The following is a 17,338-nucleotide window of genomic DNA, read 5'->3' as shown; positions in this document are numbered from 1 at the left end:
GCAAGAAACAGGAACCAGGAGAGGGACAGGGAGCAGAGTGTCAGACTGCGCTGGCCCCGCGCGCGATCTAGCTGTACTTCCTCCTGTTCAAAAGCTACCTGTGGCGTTTCAGGGTATCTCAGAATCTCCCCTAATCATAAAACAGGCTGTGGGTGCAGGGAGACCTGTATGGGCCACAGTGGGTGTTGTGGACAGGCAGGAGCAGTCTGATGTCAGACTCACTCAGTAGGCACTTGTGAAACATGTGAGCACACTGGTCACTCACCTGGGCTCTCCTGACAAGACATGTTGAATTAAATCACCACTCAGTGAACCGTCCCCCTCCAATCAATCAGACTGTCCTCTCTCAGCAGTTACCAGGTGCACTGAGCACACCTGAGACAGGGGTCTGAGCACACCTGAGACAGTTAGGGGTCTGAGCACACCTGAGACAGGGGTCTGAGCAAACCTGAGACAGTTAGGGGTCTGAGCACACCTGAGACAGTTAGGAGTCTGAGCACACCTGAAACGTTTAGGAGTCTGAGCGCACCTGAGACAGTTAGGAGTCTGAGCACACATGAGACATTTAGGAGTCTGAGCACACCTGAGACGTTTAGGAGTCTGAGCACATCTGAGACAGTTAGGAGTCTGTGCACACCTGGGACAGTTAGGAGTCTAAGCACACCTGAGACATTTAGGAGTTTGGGCACACCTGAGACAGTTACTGTGGGAGAACCATGGAGGGGACAGGTTTTAGACAGGAGAAAGAGCTAAATCACTTGGTGATGATGAGGTTAGTCTCTGGGAATCCCAGTGCAGGTGTCAGTCACATTGCACAGGATGTTATCAGCATGAACATGTCCAGTAGACCAGGTGGACAGGTAATGAGCTGAGAACATTATTCCCCATCAGTAAGAACTGCACAGGAAATGGTTGACTTTTCTCTGAATGTCAAGTGAAATTGCAATGATTGGGCCTGTTTGAAGAGGGATAGTCCTGGGCTCGGAGGGTTCTAATTTGCCTAATGAACAATTCTCCTGATGGTTGCCATGACATTAAAGTGAAGTGCCTTCTGTTCTCAGTTTTAAACGTACTTTCACATATTTTCTACTTGTGTCATGGGTTTCAGGTTTCACTGTTTGTTCTGAAGAAGTCCTCTGGGTTGACTTTGTCGGTGTCTTTGAGGATTTTTAATACTTGTATCAGGTCTCCTCGCAGTCTTCTCTGTTCAAGACTAAAGAGACTCAGTTCCTTCAGCCCGTCAGTGTAGGACAGTCCCTTAATACTTGTATCAGTCTCCTCACAGTGTTCTCTGTTCAAGACTAAAGAGACTCAGTTGCTTCAGCCTGTCAGTATCAGTTCATTAATCCACAGAATGGTTGCTTTGTCTGGACTGATTCCAGATGCCTTTGACACACCTGGCACACTGTAGAGATATCTGTAGAAGGAGCAGGAAGCTAGATTAGACACTATGAAGGAGTATCTAAGTATATCAGATGGCCGTCAGAAAAGAGGCTCTGAAGCACAATCACAAGGATGCTGTTGAAACACAAGATCCTGCCAAATAACAGCTTGAATAAACAATGTGTGGTAATTAAATAAAATGAGTAAGTGCTGCTTTTTTTACTGTGAGCACCAGAGATCATTTCCATAAATTAGTATAAGTAGTGTGGTGAGTGAGCTTTACTCTGCGAGATGATAATGTGCCCATTAATAACTTAATAAACACAAGATTTGTTCCCTGCTATTATTAGTAACAAGTAAATTCCTCCTCTGTCAATATTAGGTATAAATGATTTCCACATTAATCAGTGTATTGGGAACAAGATTCTCTATAGACTGGGAAAGAAGGACTAGGAAGAGAGGGAGGCAGTGTGGGCTAGTGGTTAGAGCTGAGGGACATCTCTCTCTGTGTGTGAGGAGACTCAGGGCAGTAATTCTTTATGAGGAGACTCAGCTGTAATTATGATACTCTGTGTGTGCACTACTCAGTACAGTAATCCTCTCTACAGTATCTGCTGTATTCAGTACAGTAATGTTCTCTATGTGCAATATTCAGTACAGTAATACTCTGGGTGTGCACTACTCAATATAGTAATATTCTCTATGTGCAGTATTCAGTACAGTAATGCTCTGTGTTGCACTACTCAGTACAGTAATACTCTCTATGTCCAGTACTCAGTACAGTGATACTCTGTGTGTGCAGTATTCAGTACAGCGATACTCTGTGTGTGCACTACTCAGTACAGTAATACTCTGTGTGGAGTTCTCAGTATAGTAATACTCTCTGTGTTGCACTATTCAGTACAGTAATATTGTCTAAGTGCAGTATTCAGTACGGTATTACTCTGTCTGTTGCACTACTCAGTACAGTGATACACTGTGTGTGCACTACTCAGTACAGTAATACTCTCTATGTGCCCTTCTCAGTACAATAATACTTTGCGTGTGCACTGTTCAGTACAGTAATACTCTGTGTGCAGTTCTCAGTATAGTAATACTCTCTGTGTTGCACTATTCAGTACAGTAATATTGTCTAAGTGCAGTATTCAGTACGGTATTACTCTGTCTGTTGCACTACTCAGTACAGTGATACACTGTGTGTGCACTACTCAGTACAGTAATACTCTCTATGTGCCCTTCTCAGTACAGTAATACTTTGCGTGTGCACTGTTCAGTACAGTGATACTCTCTGTGTTGCACTATTCAGTACAGTAATATTGTCTAAGTGCAGTATTCAGTACAGAATTACTCTTTGTGTTGCACTACTCAGTACAGTAATACTCTGCGTGTGCACTGTTCAGTACAGTAATACTCTGTGTGCAGTTCTCAGTATAGTAATACTCTCTGTGTTGCACTATTCAGTACAGTAATATTGTCTAAGTGCAGTATTCAGTACAGTATTACTTTTTGTGTTGCACTACTCAGTACAGTGAAACACTGTGTGTGCACTACTCAGTACAGTAATACTCTGCGTGTGCACTACTCGGTAAAGTAATACTCTGTGTTTGCAGTTCTCAGTATAGTAATGCTCTCTGTGTTGCACTACTCAGTACAGTTATACTCTCTGTATGTGTGTGTGTGTTTCAGGTTCCCTGAATGTTATGTTGCGAGGCAGGAGCTTTGGTGGAACAGGCCCTCCGGTCTGGAGCCTCTCTGGAAGCCAGGGAAACTCCTGGAAGCAGGCCAATGTCACTGTCAGCCCCAGCGGCCCGTTTCAGGTACTGTACCGACAGAGACCGGGGGCATCAGGGCAGGCTGTGAGAGGAGGAGTGCAGTGTGAGACAGTGGTTAGTCCAGTAGAACTGGGGTACAGAGCTCAGTGAGAGGAGGGGTGCAGTCTGAGACACAGCGCAGTGTGAGACAGTGGGTAGTCCAGTAGAGCTGGGGTACAGGGCTCAGTGAGAGGAGGGGTGCAGTCTGAGACACAGCGCAGTGTGAGACAGTGGGTAGTCCAGTAGAGCTGGGGTACAGGGCTCAGTGAGAGGGGTGCAGTCTGAGACACAGCGCAGTGTGAGACAGTGGTTAGTCCAGTAGAGCTGGGGTACAGGGCTCAGTGAGAGGAGGAGTGCAGTGTGAGACACAGCGCAGTGTGAGACAGTGGTTAGTCCAGTAGAGCTGGGGTACAGGGCTCAGTGAGAGGGGTGCAGTCTGAGACACAGCGCAGTGTGAGACAGTGGTTAGTCCAGTAGAGCTGGGGTACAGGGTGCAGTGAGAGGAGGGGTGCAGTGTGAGACACAGCGCAGTGTGAGACAGTGGGTAGTCCAGTAGAGCTGGGGTACAGGGCTCAGTGAGAGGGGTGCAGTCTGAGACACAGCGCAGTGTGAGACAGTGGTTAGTCCAGTAGAGCTGGGGTACAGGGCTCAGTGAGAGGGGTGCAGTCTGAGACACAGTGCAGTGTGAGACAGTGGTTAGTCCAGTAGAGCTGGGGTACAGGGCTCAGTGAGAGGGGTGCAGTCTGAGACACAGTGCAGTGTGAGACAGTGGGTAGTCCAGTAGAGCTGGGGTACAGGGCTCAGTGAGAGGGGTGCAGTGTGAGACACAGCGCAGTGTGAGACAGTGGTTAGTCCAGTAGAGCTGGGGTACAGGGCGCAGTGAGAGGAGGGGTGCAGTGTGAGACACAGCGCAGTGTGAGAGAGTGGTTAGTCCAGTAGAGCTGGGGTACAGGGCTCAGTGAGAGGGGTGCAGTCTGAGACACAGCGCAGTGTGAGACAGTGGTTAGTCCAGTAGAGCTGGGGTACAGGGCGCAGTGAGAGGGGTGCAGTGTGAGACACAGTGCAGTGTGAGACAGTGGTTAGTCCAGTAGAGCTGGGGTACAGGGCTCAGTGAGAGGGGTGCAGTGTGAGACACAGCGCAGTGTGAGACAGTGGTTAGTCCAGTAGAGCTGGGGTACAGGGCTCAGTGAGAGGGGTGCAGTCTGAGACACAGCGCAGTGTGAGACAGTGGTTAGTCCAGTAGAGCTGGGGTACAGGGCTCAGTGAGATGGGGTGCAGTATGAGACACAGCGCAGTGTGAGACAGTGGTTAGTCCAGTAGAGCTGGGGTACAGGGCGCAGTGAGAGGGGTGCAGTCTGAGACACAGCGCAGTGTGAGACAGTGGTTAGTCCAGTAGAGCTGGGGTACAGGGCTCAGTGAGAGGGGTGCAGTCTGAGACACAGCGCAGTGTGAGACAGTGGTTAGTCCAGTAGAGCTGGGGTACAGGGCGCAGTGAGAGGAGGGGTGCAGTGTGAGACACAGCGCAGTGTGAGACAGTGGTTAGTCCAGTAGAGCTGGGGTACAGGGCTCAGTGAGAGGGGTGCAGTCTGAGACACAGCGCAGTGTGAGACAGTGGTTAGTCCAGTAGAGCTGGGGTACAGGGTGCAGTGAGAGGAGGGGTGCAGTCTGAGACACAGTGCAGTGTGAGACAGTGGTTAGTCCAGTAGAGCTGGGGTACAGGGCTCAGTGAGAGGGGTGCAGTGTGAGACACAGCGCAGTGTGAGACAGTGGTTAGTCCAGTAGAGCTGGGGTACAGGGTGCAGTGAGAGGAGGGGTGCAGTCTGAGACACAGCGCAGTGTGAGACAGTGGTTAGTCCAGTAGAGCTGGGGTACAGGGCTCAGTGAGAGGGGTGCAGTCTGAGACACAGTGCAGTGTGAGACAGTGGTTAGTCCAGTAGAGCTGGGGTACAGGGCTCAGTGAGAGGGGTGCAGTGTGAGACACAGCGCAGTGTGAGACAGTGGTTAGTCCAGTAGAGCTGGGGTACAGGGCTCAGTGAGAGGGGTGCAGTCTGAGACACAGCGCAGTATGAGACAGTGGTTAGTCCAGTAGAGCTGGGGTACAGGGCGCAGTGAGAGGAGGGGTGCAGTGTGAGACACAGCGCAGTGTGAGACAGTGGTTAGTCCAGTAGAGCTGGGGTACAGGGCGCAGTGAGAGGGGTGCAGTGTGAGACACAGCGCAGTGTGAGACAGTGGTTAGTCCAGTAGAGCTGGGGTACAGGGCTCAGTGAGAGGGGTGCAGTGTGAGACACAGCGCAGTGTGAGACAGTGGTTAGTCCAGTAGAGCTGGGGTACAGGGCTCAGTGAGAGGGTTGCAGTGTGAGACACAGGGCAGTGTGAGACAGTGGTTAGTCCAGTAGAGCTGGGGTACAGGGCGCAGTGAGAGGAGGGGTGCAGTGTGAGACACAGCGCAGTGTGAGACAGTGGGTAGTCCAGTAGAGCTGGGGTACAGGGCTCAGTGAGAGGGGTGCAGTCTGAGACACAGTGCAGTGTGAGACAGTGGTTAGTCCAGTAGAGCTGGGGTACAGGGCTCAGTGAGAGGGGTGCAGTGTGAGACACAGCGCAGTGTGAGACAGTGGTTAGTCCAGTAGAGCTGGGGTACAGGGCGCAGTGAGAGGAGGGGTGCAGTGTGAGACACAGCGCAGTGTGAGACAGTGGTTAGTCCAGTAGAGCTGGGGTACAGGGCTCAGTGAGAGGGGTGCAGTCTGAGACACAGCGCAGTGTGAGACAGTGGTTAGTCCAGTAGAGCTGGGGTACAGGGCGCAGTGAGAGGGGTGCAGTGTGAGACACAGCGCAGTGTGAGACAGTGGTTAGTCCAGTAGAGCTGGGGTACAGGGCTCAGTGAGAGGGGTGAAGTGTGAGACACAGCGCAGTGTGAGACAGTGGTTAGTCCAGTAGAGCTGGGGTACAGGGCTCAGTGAGAGGGGTGCAGTCTGAGACACAGCGCAGTGTGAGACAGTGGTTAGTCCAGTAGAGCTGGGGTACAGGGCGCAGTGAGAGGAGGGGTGCAGTGTGAGACACAGCGCAGTGTGAGACAGTGGTTAGTCCAGTAGAGCTGGGGTACAGGGCGCAGTGAGAGGGGTGCAGTGTGAGACACAGCGCAGTGTGAGACAGTGGTTAGTCCAGTAGAGCTGGGGTACAGGGCTCAGTTAGAGGGGTGCAGTCTGAGACACAGCGCAGTGTGAGACAGTGGTTAGTCCAGTAGAGCTGGGGTACAGGGTGCAGTGAGAGGGGTGCAGTCTGAGACACAGCGCAGTGTGAGACAGTGGTTAGTCCAGTAGAGCTGGGGTACAGGGCGCAGTGAGAGGGGTGCAGTCTGAGACACAGTGCAGTGTGAGACAGTGGTTAGTCCAGTAGAGCTGGGGTACAGGGCTCAGTGAGAGGGGTGCAGTGTGAGACACAGCGCAGTGTGAGACAGTGGTTAGTCCAGTAGAGCTGGGGTACAGGGCTCAGTGAGAGGGGTGCAGTCTGAGACACAGCACAGTGTGAGACAGTGGTTAGTCCAGTAGAGCTGGGGTACAGGGCTCAGTGAGGGGGGTGCAGTCTGAGACACAGCGCAGTGTGAGACAGTGGGTAGTCCAGTAGAGCTGGGGTACAGAGCTCAGTGAGAGGAGGGGTGCAGTCTGAGACAGGGAAGAATATTGTATTCAAGCTTACATATCATTCACCATGTTCACAAAAGCAGCCCCTTATGCTCATGAAGATGTTAGTAACAAAGTGATTCCTGAATTTCCATCATTTCTTGTTGCTCAGTGTAGTTAACTCCTGAAGACACCTCAGAGTCTTCTTTATGAAGAGGTCCTTCACTCCCAAGCCCTTCCTTTGCTCTGCTGTTTTGGGAGCTCTGCTTTACTCTTCAGTGTGCAGCTGGCCCATGAGTCAGCTATTCTTACTGTTCTTCAGGGTTTTGAGGGGTTGATTTAACTCATCTCGCAGTGTCTAGAATAAAGAGAATGAGATCATTTCATGTGCCTGTGTGTGATGTTCCTTGGAGGCCCATTATTCTAGTCACTCTTTCTCAAACTCTTTTCAGACCCACACGATCCTCTCTGTAACGTGACCACAGCTGAATGCAGTATGGTCAGACGTCCTATAAGTGTGCTGTATAATTGGAAGAATGTTATTGATTTCTGCTCTAGGTTTTCACTCTGTATCCAAGCACCATGAGCCTTCTATTTCTCTCGAGCAGAGCGCAGGGATGAGGCTGAATCCACACTAAATCCATTTCATGGGAGACTTCTCCCAATTCAAGCCAGCTCTGACACTCCTGACTGCTGCCAGCTTGCTTTGACAGGCTGGGGTGTGGACTCAGGTGTGGACTGAAGTGTGGACTGAGGTGTGGACTCAGGTGTGGACTGAAGTGTGGACTCAGGTGTGGACTGAGGTGTGGACTCAGGTGTGGACTGAGGTGTGGGATGAGGTGTGGCTGAGGTGTGGACTCAGGTGTGGGCTGAGGTGTGGACTGAGGTGTGGACTCAGGTATGGGCTGAGGTGTGGACTCAGGTGTGGGCTGAGGTGTGGACTGAGGTGTGACTCAGGTGTGGCTGAGGTGTGGGATGAGGTGTGGCTGAGGTGTGGACTCAGGTGTGGGCTGAGGTGTGGACTGAGGTGTGGACTCAGGTATGGGCTGAGGTGTGGACTCAGGTGTGGCTGAGGTGTGGGATGAGGTGTGGCTGAGGTGTGGACTCAGGTGTGACTCAGGTGTGGCTGAGGTGTGGGATGAGGTGTGGCTGAGGTGTGGACTCAGGTGTGGGCTGAGGTGTGGACTGAGGTGTGGGCTGAGGTGTGGACTCAGGTATGGGCTGAGGTGTGGACTCAGGTGTGGGCTGAGGTGTGGACTGAGGTGTGGACTCAGGTGTGGGCTGAGGTGTGGACTCAGGTGTGGGCTGAGGTGTGGACTGAGGTGTGGACTCAGGTGTGGGCTGAGGTGTGGGCTGAGGTGGGCTGAGGTGTGGACTCAGGTATGGGCTGAGGTGTGGACTCAGGTGTGGGCTGAGGTGTGGCTCAGGTGTGGGCTGAGGTGTGGACTGAGGTGTGGACTCAGGTGTGGGCTGAGGTGTGGCTCAGGTGTGGGCTGAGGTGTGGGCTGAGGTGTGGACTCGGGTATGGGCTGAGGTGTGGCTCAGGTGTGGGCTGAGGTGTGACTCAGGTGTGGCTGAGGTGTGGGCTGAGATGTGGGCTGAGGTGTGGACTTAGGTGCGGGCTGAGGTGTGGACTCAGGTATGGGCTGAGGTGTGGACTCAGGTGTGGGCTGAGGTGTGGCTCAGGTGTGGGCTGAGGTGTGGGCTGAGGTGTGGACTGAGGTGTGGGCTGAGGTGTGACTCAGGTGTGGCTGAGGTGTGGGCTGAGATGTGGGCTGAGGTGTGGACTTAGGTGCGGGCTGAGGTGTGGACTCAGGTATGGGCTGAGGTGTGGACTCAGGTGTGGGCTGAGGTGTGGCTGAGGTGTGGGATGAGGTGTGGCTGAGGTGTGGACTCAGGTGTGGGCTGAGGTGTGGGCTGAGGTGTGGCTCAGGTGTGGGCTGAGGTGTGGACTGAGGTGTGGGCTGAGGTGTGGACTCAGGTGTGGGCTGAGGTGTGGGCTGAGGTGTGGCTCAGGTGTGGGCTGAGGTGTGGACTGAGGTGGGCTGAGGTGTGGACTCAGGTATGGGCTGAGGTGTGGACTCAGGTGTGGGCTGAGGTGTGGACTCAGGTGTGGGCTGAGGTGTGGCTGAGGTGTGGGATGAGGTGTGGCTGAGGTGTGGACTCAGGTGTGGGCTGAGGTGTGGGCTGAGGTGTGGCTCAGGTGTGGGCTGAGGTGTGGACTGAGGTGTGGGCTGAGGTGTGGACTCAGGTATGGGCTGAGGTGTGGACTCAGGTGTGGGCTGAGGTGTGGCTCAGGTGTGGGCTGAGGTGTGGACTGAGGTGTGGGCTGAGGTGTGGCTCAGGTGTGGACTGAGGTGTGGACAGGTGTGGTGGTAGCGGCAGTAGTAACAGTGGTGATATCAGTAGTAGCACTAACAGTGGTGATAGTAGTAGTAACAGCAGTAGTAACAGTGGTGGTAACAGTAGTAGTTACAGTGGTGATAGTAGTAGTAAGGGTGGTAGTAACTGTGGTAGTAGCAGCAGTAGTAGTGGTTGTAACAGTGGTGATACTAGTAGTAAGAGCAGTAGTAATTGGTGGTAGCAGCAGTACTAACAGTGGTGGTAAATGGTGGTAGCAGTAGTAGTAATAATGGTAGTAACATTGGCAATATTAGTAGTAACAGCAGTAGTAACAGTGGTGGTAATAGTAGTAGTAGCAGTGGTAGTAACAGTGGTGGTAGCAGCAGTAGTAACAGTGTTGGAAACAGTTGTAGTAACTGTGGTGATAGTAATAACAGTGGTAGTAACTGTGGTGGTAGCAGTGGTAGTAACTGGTGGTAGCAGGAGTAGTAATAGTGGTGGTAACAGTGGTAGTAACTGGTGGTGGTACTGTAGGTAGCAGGAGTAGTAATAGTGGTGGTAACAGTGGTAGTAACTGGTGGTGGTACTGTAGGTAGCAGGAGTAGTAATAGTGGTGGTAACAGTAGTAGTAACTGGTGGTGGTACTGTAGGTATCAGGAGTAGTAATAGTGGTGGTAAAAGTGGTAGTAACTGGTGGTGGTACTGTAGGTAGCAGGAGTAGTAATAGTGGTGGTAACAGTGGTAGTAACTGGTGGTGGTACTGTAGGTATCAGGAGTAGTAATAGTGGTGGTAACAGTGGTAGTAACTGGTGGTAGCAGGAGTGGTCACAGTGGTGATTGCAGTAGTAACTGTAGCAGTAACCGCAGTAGTAGCAGTAGTAGCAGTAGTACTACAGGGGTTGTAGCAGCTACAGCAGCAGGAATAGTAGTAGCAGTGATGGCAGCAGTAAGGATTTATATAAGATTATTTCAGAGCCCAAGTACACCACCAGTGTTTGGTGTACTTTACAGGGTTAAAAATCAAAATAACATTGAAGAGAAACAAAGACAGAGATACAAACACTAATTAAGAGCCTGGCTGAAGAGGTAAGTCTTCCGTCCTGATCTAAACGTGCAGGAGAGTGAGCAGCTCTCCGACGCGCAGGCAGGGAGCTCCAGGGCTGGGGAGCCAGGCGGCTGCAGCAGACCTGTGAGAAGACTCTGCTGAGTCTCCGACTCTGAAGGCCCTGCTGGGTCACAGCGAGGGATGAGAGAGGAGCATTGCAGGGATTTGGTGTGAAGGCCTTTTAAAGAGTAAAACTCTGAACTGAGTGCACTGGGTGAAGAGGAGCCAGTGAAGACGTGCCAGAATCGGGGTGATTCAAAACAGAGCTCAAGATCACACAAGACCCCCAGACTTCTCATAGCAAAGCAAAATTTGAGGCTATTGTTTCCAAATTGTAGGGAATTTCCTAAACAGGATGTATCTTGTCTTCTGGGGATTTATGCATATCACCTCAGTTTATCACCTCTTATCACCTCAGTTTTTGTCAAATTGAAGTGGAGGAAATTTGAGCTCAACCAGGCATAAATTTCACTCACAAAGTTTGACATTATCGAGCCGTCACATGGAGGGTCAGATGAGATGGAGATATAACACTGAATGTCGTCATCTTAAAAATGAAAGCAGACATCCTTTTTGCCAAAACGACTGCCTGTTGGGAGTAAATAGATTAAAAACAGATCAATTCTTAAGATAAGCCTTGGGGTACACCTGAAGAGAGTGGGGCATTTTCTATTCATATTTTTTCTAACTACTTTTTCCAATTAAGGGTTATGGGGAGCCTATCCCAGCAAGCAATGGGCACAAGGCGGATACACCCTGGACAGGACGCCAGTCCATCACAGGGCCAAACTAACGCACTCACACCAGGGCCAGTTTTTCCAGAAGCCAGTTAACCTACCAGCATGCCATTGGACTAGTAGTAGCAGGAGTCTCAGTTGTAGCAGCAGGGGTAACAGCAGGAGTAGCAGGAGTCTCAGTTGTAGCAGCAGGGGCAGAAGCAGGGGTAACAGTAGGAGTAGCAGGAGTCTCAGTTGTAGAATCAGGGGTAACAGTAGTAGTAGCAGGAGTCTCATTTGTACTAGCAGGGGCAGAAGCAGGGGTAACAGTAGGAGTAGCAGGAGTCTCAGTTGTAGCAGCAGGGGCAGAAGCAGGGGTAACAGTAGTAGTAGCAGGAGTCTCAGTTGTAGCAGCAGGGGCAGAAGCAGGGGTAACAGTAGTAGTAGCAGGAGTCTCAGTTGTAGCAGCAGGGGCAGAAGCAGGGTTAACAGTAGGAGTAGCAGGAGTCTCAGTTGTAGAATCAGGGGTAACAGTAGGAGTAGCAGGAGTCTCAGTTGTAGCAGCAGGGGCAGAATCAGGGGTAACAGTAGGAGTAGCAGGAGTCTCAGTTGTAGAATCAGGGGTAACAGTAGGAGTAGCAGGAGTCTCAGTTGTAGCAGCAGGGGCAGAATCAGGGGTAACAGTAGGAGTAGCAGGAGTCTCAGTTGTAGAATCAGGGGTAACAGTAGGAGTAGCAGGAGTCTCAGTTGTAGCAGCAGGGGCAGAAGCAGAGGTAACAGTAGGAGTAGCAGGAGTCTCAGTTGTAGAATCAGGGGTAACAGTAGGAGTAGCAGGAGTCTCAGTTGTAGCAGCAGGGGCAGAAGCAGGGGTAACAGTAGGAGTAGCAGGAGTCTCAGTTGAAGCAGCAGGGGCAGAAGCAGGGGTAACAGTAGGAGTAGCAGTAGTCTCAGTTGTAGAATCAGGGGTAACAGCAGGAGTAGCAGGAGTCTCAGTTGTAGAATCAGGGGTAACAGTAGGAGTAGCAGGAGTCTCAGTTGTAGCAGCAGGGGCAGAAGCAGGGGTAACAGTAGGAGTAGCAGGAGTCTCAGTTGTAGCAGCAGGGGCAGAAGCAGGGGTAACAGTAGTAGTAGCAGGAGTCTCAGTTGTAGCAGCAGGGGCAGAAGCAGGGGTAACAGTAGGAGTAGCAGGAGTCTCAGTTGTAGCAGCAGGGGCAGAAGCAGAGGTAACAGTAGGAGTAGCAGGAGTCTCAGTTGTAGAATCAGGGGTAACAGTAGGAGTAGCAGGAGTCTCAGTTGTAGCAGCAGGGGCAGAAGCAGGGGTAACAGTAGGAGTAGCAGGAGTCTCAGTTGTAGCAGCAGGGGCAGAAGCAGGGGTAACAGTAGGAGTAGCAGGAGTCTCAGTTGTAGCAGCAGGGGCAGAAGCAGGGGTAACAGTAGGAGTAGCAGGAGTCTCAGTTGTAGCAGCAGGGGCAGAAGCAGGGGTAACAGTAGGAGTAGCAGGAGTCTCAGTTGTAGCAGCAGGGGCAGAAGCAGGGTTAACAGTAGGAGTAGCAGGAGTCTCAGTTGTAGAATCAGGGGTAACAGTAGGAGTAGCAGGAGTCTCAGTTGTAGCAGCAGGGGCAGAATCAGGGGTAACAGTAGGAGTAGCAGGAGTCTCAGTTGTAGAATCAGGGGTAACAGTAGGAGTAGCAGGAGTCTCAGTTGTAGCAGCAGGGGCAGAATCAGGGGTAACAGTAGGAGTAGCAGGAGTCTCAGTTGTAGAATCAGGGGTAACAGTAGGAGTAGCAGGAGTCTCAGTTGTAGCAGCAGGGGCAGAAGCAGAGGTAACAGTAGGAGTAGCAGGAGTCTCAGTTGTAGAATCAGGGGTAACAGCAGGAGTAGCAGGAGTCTCAGTTGTAGCAGCAGGGGCAGAAGCAGGGGTAACAGTAGGAGTAGCAGGAGTCTCAGTTGTAGCAGCAGGGGCAGAAGCAGGGGTAACAGTAGGAGTAGCAGGAGTCTCAGTTGAAGCAGCAGGGGCAGAAGCAGGGGTAACAGTAGGAGTAGCAGTAGTCTCAGTTGTAGAATCAGGGGTAACAGCAGGAGTAGCAGGAGTCTCAGTTGTAGAATCAGGGGTAACAGTAGGAGTAGCAGGAGTCTCAGTTGTAGCAGCAGGGGCAGAAGCAGGGGTAACAGTAGGAGTAGCAGGAGTCTCAGTTGTAGAATCAGGGGTAACAGTAGGAGTAGCAGGAGTCTCAGTTGTAGCAGCAGGGGCAGAAGCAGGGGTAACAGTAGTAGTAGCAGGAGTCTCAGTTGTAGCAGCAGGGGCAGAAGCAGGGGTAACAGTAGGAGTAGCAGGAGTCTCAGTTGTAGCAGCAGGGGCAGAAGCAGAGGTAACAGTAGGAGTAGCAGGAGTCTCAGTTGTAGAATCAGGGGTAACAGTAGGAGTAGCAGGAGTCTCAGTTGTAGCAGCAGGGGCAGAAGCAGGGGTAACAGTAGTAGTAGCAGGAGTCTCAGTTGTAGCAGCAGGGGCAGAAGCAGGGGTAACAGTAGGAGTAGCAGGAGTCTCAGTTGTAGCAGCAGGGGCAGAAGCAGAGGTAACAGTAGGAGTAGCAGGAGTCTCAGTTGTAGAATCAGGGGTAACAGTAGGAGTAGCAGGAGTCTCAGTTGTAGAATCAGGGGTAACAGTAGGAGTAGCAGGAGTCTCAGTTGTAGCAGCAGGGCTAGCAGGAGTAGGAGGAGGGGTAGCAGCAGTAATAGCAAAGGTAGCAGTCGTGAGAGTAGCAGGGGTGGTGGTAGTAGGAGCAGTAACAGGGGTAATATCGTTCTGGTCAGCCCTCCCATGCTGTGTTGACGGAGTGGACAGAAACCGAGAGAGAGTGCGTGTGGGCTGGGCGTGCTCATGACTGCCTCCCTACAGAGGGGTCTCCACCGCTCACCCGGCCCCACCCTTCCTCCGGAGACCCACCCTGCTCACGCACACACTTTCCCTTCAGTGCTGATTAAACACTTACTCGCACGGGGTTCTCAGACACCGACTCCGGTCCAATCGATACGCTTTATTACAGACGTTACCAAGAGACCCCGGAGACAGGAGACCCCTCGGCGCCGCCTGACGAGTTTAAACCTTCCCAAAACAGGGCCGTTACAGTAAAATCGATGGCAGTAACGTTTGCTCATGTATTTATTCACCCACCATCTGCTCTCTCCAGCTGCGTTTACGAGGCTCCGAGCAGACAAGTGGCCAATTAAACACTGCTTCCGTTTTAACGGACTCTATTGCCAGAGCCATTGGCCAGACAGTGTGATTCCAGGGGACACCGGGGGCTCCAGATATCTGAAGGTACCCTGGGGTTCAGCTGGGCTGTTCGGGCCTTGAGTGGATGTCCTGACTGCCCATCTCTCTGCTGTCACCCCTCAGTGCCCTGACTGACCCCTCTCTCTGTAGAGACACCCCATCTCCCTGCTGTCACCCCTCAGTGCCCTGACTGACCCCTCTCTCTGTAGAGACACCCCATCTCCCTGCTGTCACCCCTCAGTGCCCTGACTGACCCCTCTCTCTGTAGAGACACCCCATCTCCCTGCTGTCACCCCTCAGTGCCCTGACTGACCCCTCTCTCTGTAGAGACACCCCATCTCCCTGCTGTCACCCCTCAGTGCCCTGACTGACCCCTCTCTCTGTAGAGACACCCCATCTCCCTGCTGTCACCCCTCAGTGCCCTGACTGACCCCTCTCTCTGTAGAGACACCCCATCTCCCTGCTGTCACCCCTCAGTGTACTGACTGACCCCTCACTCTGTAGAGACACCCCATCTCCCTGCTGTCACCCCTCAGTGCCCTGACTGACCCCTCTCTCTGTAGAGACACCCCATCTCCCTGCTGTCACCCCTCAGTGTACTGACTGACCCCTCACTCTGTAGAGACACCCCATCTCCCTGCTGTCACCCCTCAGTGTACTGACTGACCCCTCTCTCTGTAGAGACACCCCATCTCCCTGCTGTCACCCCTCAGTGTACTGACTGACCCCCTCTCTCTGTAGAGACACCCCATCTCCCTGCTGTCACCCCTCAGTGCCCTGACTGACCCCTCTCTCTGTAGAGACACCCCATCTCCCTGCTGTCACCCCTCAGTGTACTGACTGACCCCTCTCTCTGTAGAGACACCCCATCTCCCTGCTGTCACCCCTCAGTGTACTGACTGACCCCTCTCTCTGTAGAGACACCCCATCTCCCTGCTGTCACCCCTCAGTGTACTGACTGACCCCTCTCTCTGTAGAGACACCCCATCTCCCTGCTGTCACCCCTCAGTGCCCTGACTGACCCCTCTCTCTGTAGAGACACCCCATCTCTCTGCTGTCACCCCTCAGTGCCCTGACTGACCCCTCACTCTGTAGAGACACCCCATCTCCCTGCTGTCACCCCTCAGTGTACTGACTGACCCCTCTCTGTAGAGACACCCCATCTCCCTGCTGTCACCCCTCAGTGTACTGACTGACCCCCTCTCTCTGTAGAGACACCCCATCTCCCTGCTGTCACCCCTCAGTGCCCTGACTGACCCCTCTCTCTGTAGAGACACCCCATCTCCCTGCTGTCACCCCTCAGTGTACTGACTGACCCCTCTCTCTGTAGAGACACCCCATCTCCCTGCTGTCACCCCTCAGTGCCCTGACTGACCCCTCTCTCTGTAGAGACACCCCATCTCCCTGCTGTCACCCCTCAGTGCCCTGACTGACCCCTCTCTCTAGAGACACCCCATCTCCCTGCTGTCACCCCTCAGTGCCCTGACTGACCCCTCTCTCTGTAGAGACACCCCATCTCTCTGCTGTCACCCCTCAGTGCCCTGACTGACCCCTCTCTCTGTAGAGACACCCCATCTCCCTGCTGTCACCCCTCAGTGCCCTGACTGACCCCTCTCTCTGTAGAGACACCCCATCTCCCTGCTGTCACCCCTCAGTGCCCTGACTGACCCCTCTCTCTGTAGAGACACCCCATCTCCCTGCTGTCACCCCTCAGTGTACTGACTGACCCCTCTCTCTGTAGAGACACCCCATCTCCCTGCTGTCACCCCTCAGTGTACTGACTGACCCCTCTCTCTGTAGAGACACCCCATCTCCCTGCTGTCACCCCTCAGTGCCCTGACTGACCCCTCTCTCTGTAGAGACACCCCATCTCCCTGCTGTCACCCCTCAGTGTACTGACTGACCCCTCTCTCTGTAGAGACACCCCATCTCCCTGCTGTCACCCCTCAGTGTACTGACTGACCCCTCACTCTGTAGAGACACCCCATCTCCCTGCTGTCACCCCTCAGTGCCCTGACTGACCCCTCTCTCTGTAGAGACACCCCATCTCCCTGCTGTCACCCCTCAGTGTACTGACTGACCCCTCTCTGTAGAGACACCCCATCTCCCTGCTGTCACCCCTCAGTGCCCTGACTGACCCCCTCTCTCTGTAGAGACACCCCATCTCCCTGCTGTCACCCCTCAGTGCCCTGACTGACCCCTCTCTGTAGAGACACCCCATCTCCCTGCTGTCACCCCTCAGTGCCCTGACTGACCCCTCACTCTGTAGAGACACCCCATCTCCCTGCTGTCACCCCTCAGTGTACTGACTGACCCCTCACTCTGTAGAGACACCCCATCTCCCTGCTGTCACCCCTCAGTGTACTGACTGACCCCTCTCTCTGTAGAGACACCCCATCTCCCTGCTGTCACCCCTCAGTGCCCTGACTGACCCCTCTCTCTGTAGAGACACCCCATCTCCCTGCTGTCACCCCTCAGTGTACTGACTGACCCCTCTCTCTAGAGACACCCCATCTCCCTGCTGTCACCCCTCAGTGCCCTGACTGACCCCTCTCTCTGTAGAGACACCCCATCTCCCTGCTGTCACCCCTCAGTGTACTGACTGACCCCTCTCTCTGAAGAGACACCCCATCTCCCTGCTGTCACCCCTCAGTGCCCTGACTGACCCCTCTCTCTGTAGAGACACCCCATCTCCCTGCTGTAACCCCTCAGTGTACTGACTGACCCCTCTCTCTGTAGAGACACCCCATCTCCCTGCTGTCACCCCTCAGTGCCCTGACTGACCCCTCTCTCTGTAGAGACACCCCATCTCCCTGCTGTCACCCCTCAGTGTACTGACTGACCCCTCACTCTGTAGAGACACCCCATCTCCCTGCTGTCACCCCTCAGTGTACTGACTGACCCCTCTCTCTGTAGAGACACCCCATCTCCCTGCTGTCACCCCTCAGTGCCCTGACTGACCCCTCTCTCTGTAGAGACACCCCATCTCCCTGCTGTCACCCCTCAGTGTACTGACTGACCCCTCTCTCTGTAGAGACACCCCATCTCCCTGCTGTCACCCCTCAGTGTACTGACTGACCCCTCTCTCT

The 17,338-nt window shown here is 53.1% G+C and overlaps 1 protein-coding gene across 3 annotated transcripts in view; it reads left to right on the top strand.

The window, feature by feature from the left end:
* The window catches only part of mdga1 (MAM domain containing glycosylphosphatidylinositol anchor 1), a 173,401-nt gene that overhangs the window by 140,664 nt on the left and 15,399 nt on the right, over positions 1-17,338 (top strand). For all 3 annotated transcript variants that reach the window (XM_088908737.1, XM_088908736.1, XM_088908735.1), the window contains one exon: positions 3,070-3,200. In XM_088908737.1, coding sequence (XP_088764863.1) covers positions 3,070-3,200 — 131 coding nt within the window. The remainder of the gene's footprint in view (positions 1-3,069; positions 3,201-17,338) is intronic.

Source organism: Atractosteus spatula, chromosome 2, assembly GCF_055471065.1.
Source record: "Atractosteus spatula isolate fAtrSpa1 chromosome 2, fAtrSpa1.hap1, whole genome shotgun sequence".
NCBI lineage: Eukaryota > Metazoa > Chordata > Actinopteri > Semionotiformes > Lepisosteidae > Atractosteus > Atractosteus spatula.
The sequence above is the reverse complement of the archived record's forward strand: the minus strand, read 5'-3'. Positions and strand labels throughout refer to the sequence as shown.